The sequence below is a fragment of the Fukomys damarensis genome, unplaced genomic scaffold (assembly GCF_012274545.1).
Source record: "Fukomys damarensis isolate Sample0158 unplaced genomic scaffold, DMR_v1.0_HiC HiC_scaffold_5, whole genome shotgun sequence".
Taxonomy (NCBI): Eukaryota; Metazoa; Chordata; class Mammalia; order Rodentia; family Bathyergidae; genus Fukomys; species Fukomys damarensis.
The window spans coordinates 68,209,063-68,220,363 of NW_022900917.1; the positions used below are offsets into that span (position 1 = coordinate 68,209,063).

General features: G+C 42.3%; 1 protein-coding gene across 1 annotated transcript; it reads left to right on the forward strand.

Moving 5' to 3' along the window:
• The first annotated feature begins 706 nt into the window (after positions 1–706).
• On the forward strand, positions 707–9,320 carry Trmt12 (tRNA methyltransferase 12 homolog). The gene is made up of 2 exons (XM_010611234.2): positions 707–2,166; positions 8,841–9,320. Exon 1 carries the CDS (start codon positions 823–825, stop codon positions 2,140–2,142), a length of 1,320 nt encoding a protein of 439 aa, XP_010609536.1. The 5' UTR covers positions 707–822; the 3' UTR covers positions 2,143–2,166; positions 8,841–9,320.
• The last annotated feature ends 1,981 nt before the right edge of the window (positions 9,321–11,301 follow it).

The window sequence follows — 11,301 nt, forward strand, 5'->3', positions numbered from 1 at the left end:
AGAAAGCATTTCAACAGGTTGCCATCTAATCAATTCCACTTGTTACTTCATATTATCGTTTTGAGTATCTACTCCTTGCTAGTTATTGTTTAAAACATTGTATATATAATGTTTGTAAACTCTACAGCAATCCTCTGCAGTTAATTCGTCTTGAGAAATTGATGTAAGAGGTGATATAAAGAATTGAGATACTTCTGACTTCCAAACACTTGTTTCTCGCACTTCGAGACAATGAAATGATGACAATTTTTGCAAGAAACGGAAACGTGGAATTTAAATCTGATTCTTTCAGCAACTAACTGTCGGTGCTGACGTTGAGTGCAACTGTAGCCTACACAGGAATTCCCCAAATTCAGCACAGCAGCACTAAAAAGAGTCCATGAGGGTTCTGAAAGGTACCTACAAATTTTACACCGTTTGTTTGTTTTTTAAAATAGGGTCTCACTATGTAGCTCAGGCTGGCCTTGAACTCTCTTCGCTCCTCCTACCTCAGCCTACTGAGTGCTGGGATTACAGGCGTGCTCCACCACGCCCAGCTAATTTGATGTCTTATAGACCATAAAATCCCTTGTTTTTATTAATTTCAGGCTGAGGCAAGAAACTGGCGATTGACCACAACAAAGATGGCTGAAGGTGCGTCAATACGGAAACGGAGACTTCGCTTGCTGCTTTAGTTTTAGTTCCGGCCTGTTTGTTTGACGTCACGTCCGGCCTCCCTGGGCGACGCGAGTTCTGTTCCTTGTCGCTTTGAGTTTACACTGGTAAGTGTAATTGACCCGAAAGTCTCCGAAGGGAATTTGAAGGAATGCGCGCGCTAGCGACATGGAGAGAGAAGGCGTGCAGTCCACAGGTGTTGTCGCAGTTGTGACTGAACCTCAGTTTACCCAGCGATACAGGGAATATCTCCAGAAGCAGAAACTCTTGGATCGACAGCACCGCCTGGAGAAGATGCCAGATGGCACAGTGGCGCTGCCGGTGCTCGGGGAGGCCTTCCTCGAGCAGCACCTGCTGGAGCTGAGGAATCACGTGGCCCCAGGCAGCACCTGTGTGCTAACTCAGCTACTGGATCCTCTTCCTTCGAAGAAGGCCCAAAGCTGTTCACCTGCCCAAAGACTGTGTCTTGAGGTAAGGCGCTGGGTAGAGGGTCGAGGAGTAACGTGGTCAGCTGAATTGGAAGCTGATTTGCCCCGTTCTTGGCAACTGCATGGTAACCTCTTATTGCTGAGTGGAGACTGTTTCCAAGCTAAGCAGTGGGAAGATATGGAACCAGAACTCTGGGAGACCGTTGCCTTTGCACTTGGTGTCCAGCGTTTGGCAAAACGAGGGAGGGTGATACCCAATGGCTGTCGAACTCCAGCAGTGACTTTGCTGCTGGGCGACCATGGCTGGGTAGAGCATGTGGATAATGGCATCCGATATAAGTTTGACGTGACTCAGTGCATGTTCTCCTTCGGAAATATCACTGAGAAGCTGCGAGTGGCATCGATGTCCTGTGCTGGAGAAGTGCTGGTGGATCTATATGCGGGAATTGGTTATTTTACATTGCCTTTCCTAGTTCATGCTGGTGCTGCCTTCGTCCATGCATGTGAGTGGAACCCCCATGCTGTAGTTGCTCTGAGATATAACCTGAAGATCAATGGGGTATCAGATCGGTGCCAGATACACGTTGGGGATAATAGGACACTGAAGCTCTCACACATTGCAGATAGAGTGAACCTGGGGCTCATTCCCAGCTCTGAAGAAGGATGGCCCATTGCCTGCCAAGTACTACGACAGGATGCTGGGGGCATTTTGCATATCCACCAAAATGTGGAATCGTTCCCAGGAAAGAATCTCCAGCCTCTTGGAAGCAGCAAAATGGTGAAACAGCATTATTCTTATCCTCAGAAAATTACTACTAACAAAGAGGAAAATGGAGCTACCAGGGATTTTAGGAGGAAAATGCTTTCACCATCCATCAAGCTAGAGTGGCAAAGGTGGGCCAAATCTGCAGAAACTCGGATTGCCACTCTTCTTCAGCAGGTTCATGGGAAGCCATGGAAGACACAAATCCTACATATCCAACTAGTGAAATCTTACGCTCCCCATGTGGATCATATAGTCTTGGATCTGGAATGCCGCCCCTGTCCTCTAATTGGCTAGAGGAGATAGATCCAGTGACACAAGGTAATCATGAGTGGCTCCTAATGCTTCAGCTCAAGCTGGGTTCTCATGTTTTTTTTATCTCCTAGTGATCTTTTTTAAATATTGTATGGCATGGAGGCATGCTCTACCAGGTGAGTCCAACCTACAGCTTGTAAGTTGGATATGCTTATAGTAAATAATAATAATAATAATGATAATGGAAGTTTTGCTACTTATATACATTAACTGTATTTTATTTTCAGCCCAAGACAGTTCCTCTTAATGGGGCCCAGGTAAACCAAATTTATTCTTTATGTAGTCTGGAGATGGACACTCCTGTGAGACCAGATCATTTCATATGTCAGTTGATCACAATGAGAATGTATCAAATATCTGGGGACAACAGCATGGCTAATTGAATGAGGCTCATCTGTGCAATTATGAATTTTGAATTCTGAATTCAGTTAAGTCCCCAGGTATGTGGTTCCAATATTCACTTGGTATTAGAGGCTTTTCTTATTTACAAGATGAGTGTTTCTTTGAACTGTTTGAGAAAGCTATTATCTAAGCAGTTGTACAGTGTTTGGTTATTTTAGAGTGAAAGATAGTACTGCTGTAAAAAGTACTGCTCTAGCTACAATGTGGAAAATTGGCTGGAGGAAAGCCAAGATAGAGACAGAGAGACAATGAGACAGGGAGATAGAGACAGATAGAGAAGTAGCTTCTGTAATTGTTCAGGCATTGAGGTAATGGTAGCTTGGAATGGGATGGTGGCAGTGGGAGATGAGTTGATTTGAAAAAGTCAATAGATCAAGCAGTGGAATCTGAATCAAAGTATTAGCATGATGCTGACTAGGGAAGGAAGACTGTGACAATTAGTGTAACTAACTCCATTTCTCCACTTAAACATTCCTAACTGAATGTGGGGGAATGTCTTAAAGTTAGGTTTATTGTGGTAGAAAACATTAAGAATCACTGCCCTAATTCACAGATATCTAAATTTCAAGTGTTAGGCTTGCCATAATTACCAATTTCCAGCAATTTTTAAAATTCTGAGTAAAATCTTGGCTTTTTATGGACCTCAAAGTTACTCCCTCATGAGATGCAATAGGAAATTGTGACATTCTGTGGAGCTTTTCAAACTTCACCTTATTTGATGGCTGTCTGCCATCACTAGGGTTTGCCATTTGGCTGACTAATAGTTGAGAATCACTTGTAGCTTTACTTTGGTGCATTCTGAAGCCATCTGTACTTGTTTTCTTGGGGAAGGAAATGTAAAAAAGTGTGGCTTTGTCTAGATTATAACTATACTCAACATTTGGTTCACAGTTGTGCAGAATTACTAATCCTTCTCTTGCAACATTAGCTCTAAAGGTGGCACTGTTCATGATATGCAGGAAATATTGTGCCTTCTATATTTAAGAGCCACAGGAAATATAAACATCTATCAGATCTTTTTTATATGGTTAGATAAACCACTTGTGCCTGAGGAACTCACAGCCTAGCAGCAGAAATAATATAAGTATTCAGTGACTTAGAATACAATAAGCTAAGTGCCATATGGATGATAGCATGTTGTAACAGTGCAAAAGTGGGAAGAGAGTTCTGAGAATTAAATGGGAAAGTCTACATAGAAGTAGTATTTGAAGTGGCTCTTGAAAACTGGCTAAGATTTGAATGGGTAGACGGGAGTAGAAACAGGAGCCGAAGTTTGCTCAGAGAGTGCACCATTGTTATTAGATAGTTGGGACAGAGGAAGCAGTAATACATATATTAAAGATGGGGATTGTAACAGTTAAAAAGCAACTTGTACACAGGAAGCTCCTGGGAAATGTTGGCTCCAGTGTGATCTCACCACAGAAAGCAGCCATTCATTTTTATCTTAGAGTAGCCTTCCTATGTTTACCCTAATCTCCTCCTGTACATACTGTTTGTTTTTTTTGTTTTTTTTTTACTTGTGTGCCTGTGGCTTGCTCCACTCAAGTTGCTAAGGATGCCAACATGGGGCTTCAACCAACATGGGGTAAAATGGAACAGCAACATTTGGGGACAAAGGAGTTTACTTTTGGCTCTAGCTCTGGACAGGCAGCCGATGTCAGGTTTAGCTTGTAGACTTCATTTGACTTTCTAAGGTAGAAGTATAGATACACTGAATATAAATATATTCCTGATATTGATCAGTTGATCAATAGATCAGGTCCTGAGTGTTCAGTGATGAAAGACAAGATTGATATGAGCTCTGCCTTCATCAAATGTGGGCCACACTCAACTCCTGGATTCCTCAACTTTCCCTGTGACCTCAGGCAAGGCATGAATTTCTCAAGATTTAGTTTCCGTGTCTTGTATGTTGGGTTAACAATTGTAGATATACTGTAGGATACTTGTATTTGTCACTTATCTATTGTTGAGACAAAATACCAAACATACACAGCTTTAAGAAGGAAAGAATTATTTTGGTTTATGATACCAGTGGTTTTGGTCCATGATCAGCCAACTGTATTTCTTTAGGCCTGTGGCAAGGCAGAAATGTGGAAGAGAGACATGGTAGAGGAAAGCTACTTACCTTAAGGCTTCCAGGAAACAGAGAAGGGAAAGAACCCAAGAAGAGATAGAGATATATTCTTCAAAAGCACACCCTTCAGGAACCTACATCTCCAAGTAGGCCTCGCCTCCTGACAGCCCATTCAGCCACTCATCAGTGGATTAATGTATTGATGTGGTTATCACTCTATGATCCAAGTACCACTTGAGGCCCCACTCTGAACATTGTTGCAGAGGGGACCAAGCCCTTTAACACGTGTCTTTGGGGATTTTTCATATTTAAACCATAACAGTAGTTGTTAAGTTTAAATGAGTTAACATGTTAAGCTGTCACAGTAATTGGCATATAGCAAATACTTCATTCACTCATGTTCTGTCTTTGTATACAATTTGAAACAACCATTTTCCAGTTTGCCTGTGTGGCATCTATCTAGTTTGCTTGAAGCAGAATGGCAGTTGAAGAGCTATCTGCACTATGTTCACTGCAGCACTGTTCACAATAGCCAAGATGTGAAAATAGTCTATGTATCCATCAACTAATGAATGGATAATGAAAATGTGGTACATATACACAATGGAGTATATCCAGCCATAGAATGAAATCCTGTCATCTGTAAAAATATGGCTGGAATTGAAAATCATTGCAAGTGAAATAAGCCAACCACAGAGAGATAAATATCACATGCTCTCATTTATATGTGGAATCTAAAAAATCTGATTTTATAGAATGGGGATTACCTAAAGCTAGGAATAGCTGGGGGAGGGGGAAGTTGGGGAAAGGTTAATCAGTGCCTACTAAATGATAAGATAGGAAAAATAAGTTCTAGTGTGCTGTTGCACATCAGTGTACTCTATTTTAAAAATGGAAGATTTTGAATGAGTATATAGGTATGTTTAATCTGATTTAAACATTACACAATATACACATGTATTAAAACATGGTGCAATGTTTGTTTTTATGTATTAAAGAAAGAGAAAATTTGGAAATGCAGGAGTTGAACTTAACTTTGAATAGAGATAAGTGAGGGGAAGGCAGAGGGAGTGAGACCTTAGTCTCTTCTCCAAGGAAAGCTATTCCTGTCTGCTTGAATCATCCTTTTGGGTCTTACTTTACAGTTATCATTGTGTCCTCCCCCTACCCCCTTCTCCATGTTCAGCAAGTTATTCCCCTTTCACTGGGGCAGAGTAGATTCATTCACTGGGAAGTATGGAGGTTGATTCATTTCTCTTTCTCTTAAAAGAGGAAAACCAGAAAGCTAAAGTACTAAATTCCCCACCAGCTCCCCTCCCCTGCAGCCACAGTGGCCATATGAACCAGTCCTGGAAAGGAGATATAGGCAAAAATCCCCATGGAGGGCTTTGTCTTAACCCTTGAGATGTAGCTAAGACTGCTAGAGCAGGATTGTAGGACTGCAATCTGTTCTCCCTATTGCTGGGCTGGAGGATACTGAGGATTGAACCTAGCGTTATGCTACCACCGAACTACCCACTAGTCCTTTTCCTGTGACAGTTTTGTTACCCAGGCTGGCCTCAAAGTTGTGATCTTCCTGCCTCTGCCTCCTAAGTAGTTGGGATTACAGGCATGTGCCACCATGTCTAGTGATAAGACTCTGGTTTCTTAAGGATATTCTTGGTCAGTGTATGAGCCCTGAAAAATCTCTGAACTTGTCATATTAAAAAAACCCAAAAAAACAAAAAAACCTGCACCCCACCCACAAACCTCTTAGTCATAAATGAGGTGTTCAAACTTAAAGGCAAGAAATATTTTTGATATTCTGAAAAATAGATTACTCAGATATATGATAGAAATTACAACAAAAAAGGCAGCCTTAGAATGCTTACACCCAAAATAGGGCATTTGAAATTAAAGTTCCTTTTCAGACATTTCAACTACTAATGCTGCTGCCATTTAGTGGAGATACTGTGGAAATAAAAATTGAACTTTGAACAATCTTCATGATTCCAGATCTGCCTGTTCTTGTCTTTCCCTCTTTTTTTTTTTTTAACCTCTTCACAAATATTTTTGAGCCCTAACAATGTGGCAGCCACTGTGATAACTGCTGGGAATAAAACTGAACAAACCAGACTCAGTCCTTGACTCCATTGACCTTATATGCTAATGAGGGCAATGACATTAAATAATCACTATTCACATAAAATGTTTCATATAACATCTCACATTTTAGTATGTGGTGGGAGGAGAGGTTTTGGTGCAATATGAAGCTATCAGGGTTGACCTGGTCAGGAAGATCAGAAAAGGTTTCCCCCAAAATGATGATTGAGCCATGAGCTGAATGGTGAGTAGGAATAAGGGACCCAAACAAGACAACATTCCATAGTGAGGACAGTGTGTACAAGTGTCCTGTGGAAGAGTGTGATGGGCCAAAACAAAGGCTTTGTGACTGGAAAGACTAAGGAATGAGGGGTGTTAATCAGGTGAGAGAGTTGGGTGGTAGTCACACCATGCAATATATAGTGTAGACTATATATTAAGAACCTTATCCCAGCAGCAATGGGACTTCACTGAAGAGTCTTAAGCTAAAATGTGACATGGTCAAATGGGTTTTATATTAACAACTTATCAGAATTCCCCCTCCCCAATGTTCTAAAATGCTTTAAAAATTATTCTCAACCTACACTCGAGTTCCCTAAATAGGCCTTTCCCCTAATCTGCCCTCCCTCATTTCCAACAAGTGCAGCAACACAGAATAGTGTAAGAAATTAGCCTTGTACACATAGTGGTGGAGAGCTGCTGTGTTAATATTTATGGGGAAGATAGTGGCCACAATGAGTAGACTCAACTGGGATGTATTCCACTTTCTGGAAAAGTTTGTGTAGAGTTGTTCATTTCCCAGTGAAATGCTCCATTCCTCTCTAGGTCTCTTAGTATTCTCTACCTTGTGAAATAGTTTCCTTGGGATCTTGAGTCCTCCTCGATTCCCTTCTATATGTCACAACCTGGAACCTTTAACAGGCAGTATGTTGGAATAATTATATGACTCACCTTGGTTGCTTCCCATCTCACATGGATTTCCACCCTTCATTGCCTATGTCCAGTGTCCTGACAGCTTTTTGCTAGAAACTGAGATTTGATGGTCTTGATAAGGACTTGATAAGTTGCTTCATTACCCAGGCTGGGTTTGAACTTGTAATCCTGTCTCAGCCTCCAAAAGTGCTAAATTATAGGCATACATCAGCATACTTGGCTTGTCTACTTTTTAACTATTTAGAAGTTTATAATAATTGTACTTATTACCTTTCACAATCACTGTAGAAATCCACTCTAGTACACATGCATTTCAATTAGCACAAAATTTCAACATGAATTCAAATTCAAAATTTAGAATGCTTTATATTATAAAGTGAATATAAACACATTAACAATGTAATGACTTTTTTATTAGACAATAGCCTGCAAAATTTTGCAATCACTGATCACATACAATTTCACAGAATCCAGAAACCTTTTTTTTTTGGTACCGGGGATCAAACTGGGGACATTGTGCTTGCAAGGCAAGCGGTGGCACCATCGAGCTAAATCCCTTTCCCTTAGAAACTGTTAAAACAGACATTTGTCTCTGGCTTTTTAAAGGTCAAGGTAGAACCAAAAGTAAACAGAAAATGTTGAAAATGAGATTAAAATGAATTTTGGTCTCTGTCTCTCACACACACAATAGCACTGGGGAGGTAAATACATATAAGTGATTAGACAGACTGTCCTATTTTAGTAATGTTTATTAATCAGAGCTTTACACATAATTTAAAAACCCAAAGGTAACAAAACCTGTTAGGGAAGAAAAAGAGCATTCCCACAACAAAACAATGAAGCAGCTCTCTCCTCATTCTGTGTGCCTACTTAAAACAATTTCAAATGGGCCTATATACTAGAGGAGATTCAGGGCCTAGCTAACCTTCAACAAGATCCATGAAACCCGCATAGAACTGGGTCCTGAGGGTGCTGGGCAGAAGCATTCTTGAGCATACATCAGTATATACTTATACTCTTGTCTTAGTGTTGTGCCATCACTAGAGCTGTTTATCAATAATACGTAACCTGTGCCCAAAATAACCCAAGCCAAGGGTCCACCCAGCCCCCGAGTTCCCAAGAAACAAGTTACCCCATGTAAAGACCTGCTTATGGACTTTACTGAACTGCCTTGTCTGCACCTTTTCAGGATGGGTTGAAGCCTTCCCCATACAAACAAAAAGGCACAGAGATAACCAAGGTGCTGATAAGAGACATCATCCCAAGATTTGGACTACCCCTGACCTCAGGAACAGACAGTGGACCAGCATTCATAGCAGTCCAGGAGCTCACACAGATGTTAAGAGATTAAAATGAAAACAGCTTACTGACCACAGAGCTCAAGAAAGATAAAATGCATGAACCAAACAAACAACTGCTGAAAACATACTGTCAAGAAAGCCACTTGAGATGACATCCAGTCTTGCCCATGGTCCTCCTCCAAGCCTGGCCTACTCCCACCAAACTGGGTATTCCCCTTATGAGATTTTGTTCAGCCAGCCATCCCCAATCATAAATTAAATTAAGAGTGATCTTTATAAACTAGGAAAACCAAAAAAACAGCAAAACAGACCAGACTTTGAAAATGGCCGTGCAAGATATGTATGGCTGGGTCAAAAAAAAAAAAAAATCATAAGTCCAACAGACTCAACACATCTCTTCAAGCCTAAGGATTTTGTTTATGTCAAGAAATAAAATGCAACCATTCTGGGGCCCATATGGGATGGGCCTCATTCTGTAATACTGTGTACCCCCAATGCTGTCAAAATTACAGAAACTGTGTCTTAGACTATCACGGTCAGCTAAAGCCAACAGCACAAGACAAGTGGACCAGCCAGCAGGATCCAGACCACCCAAACCAGCTGATCCTACAAGATCAGGCTGACACTGGAAATGACAGCCCTGCTGTAGTCATTCCTGAAGCTGACTAGTCTACACATGGAAGAAACCTAAACTGACCAGTCCACACATGGCTGAAGCTTGAGGAATCACAGCAACAATGTAAGTTTCTTAGCCTGTTTGTTATAATTCTCCCCTGCCTCTTACCCCTACTTGTCAAAAACATCCAGTCAGCCACAGACTCTTACACCAGCACACCACCACTTGACTGACCCTAACCAAGTACCAACCTCTGCTCAGTAGGTTACACTGAGCACACCCTTGTGACAAGAAACTCAATAATGATAGTAAAGATGCTATTAAAACTTGTTATAGAAAGCATCAAAGGAGGGAATGAAGCAGGATTTAAAAAGAAATTCTTCCCAGCATTAGGCAGTCTGCCCCCACCTTGGACCTCCCCACCACCCCGGCTGTAACTTCTTGTTCTGATACGGACAAAATTGACAACTATGTCCTGTAAACAAAGTGTATGACACTGTTCTCATGAGTCATAAGACACTGTCTTCTTTCAAGGCAAAGTTACAAAACTGTACTTGTCCTGTTCCAGTAAACTCACTTGCTACGTCGCTAGACCACCCCTCTTCCATCAAATGTATAAAAACTGAAACTTTTCTTTGTTCATTGCTCCTCCTTTTGACAGGAGTTCCTTGAGCTAGTGTTTGCCTAAAATAAAGTCTTCCTGATTCTCATTGGTCTCTCCTGTCTCTTGAATTCTGAAACAGGATGGAGGTTTTATTTTTCTACCCAAAGAAAAGGGTTTTCTAGGAGTTGGTATTTTATTAACAATGTTCCTCTCTCTACCAGAATCCTGGTAGAGGATAACCACCCACATAAAGCCCCAATATAAATTAGATTGCAGAATGCTCTTCAAACTAGAAATCAAGGCAGTCTTGCTTATTGTATCTCCCTTAATCTAAGACAGCTAGGAATGTAGCACAGCTGACGCTGATCTAATTTACGTCCTCATTTGGCAGTGAAGGAACGGAAAGACAAGGACAGCCAGACCTTATGAAGTGCCATGGATAGGCATGAAAATAAAGTCTCCTTGGCCATTAATAAAAAAAAGGTGATGAATGTCCTCAGTTCTGTCCTGAGGAGATGGGGGAAGATGTGTAAAGGGAAGAGAGGGATGCTTTGCGTACCACACCTACCCTAGGGCCAGGTGTGGCAGAAATCTCATAGTAGTAGGTATCTACACCCCAACCCAGACCCCAGAAGGCCTCGAAGATACTTCTCCCCCGAAACTTCTAACTTCTCTCAGACCCGGCTTCCGGGTGGGGTGGGGTGGGGTAGGTCTTCGGGGCAGCGTCCTTCGGCTTTTCTCCTCCCAGCATCAGGCAGCACGTTTACGGGACACATAATGGGCTCTAATAAAACAGCCCATAGTCTTCATCTGCTGCAGCACCGAGTCCCTCGTTAGGCAGACGCCAGCAATGAGCCGGGGGAGCGGCAGCCAGGGAACGTGCGTGCCACGAGGCACTGCCTGGCAGAGCTCAGGGCAGAGGTGGGCGAAAACCATGGCAACGGCTGGAGATTTCGGCAGTGCGTGGTGGCGCGGGCGCGCGCGCGCAGTGCCGAATTATGACGCAAGCAGCGACGCGGACACCGCGGTCTCGAGTGAGCGAAGGCGCAGACTCCGCGCCTCGCAACAGCAGCAACGGCCGAGGCGGGAGGGGTCAAGATAGTGGCTCCGCGGGCGGGGGAGGCACTGG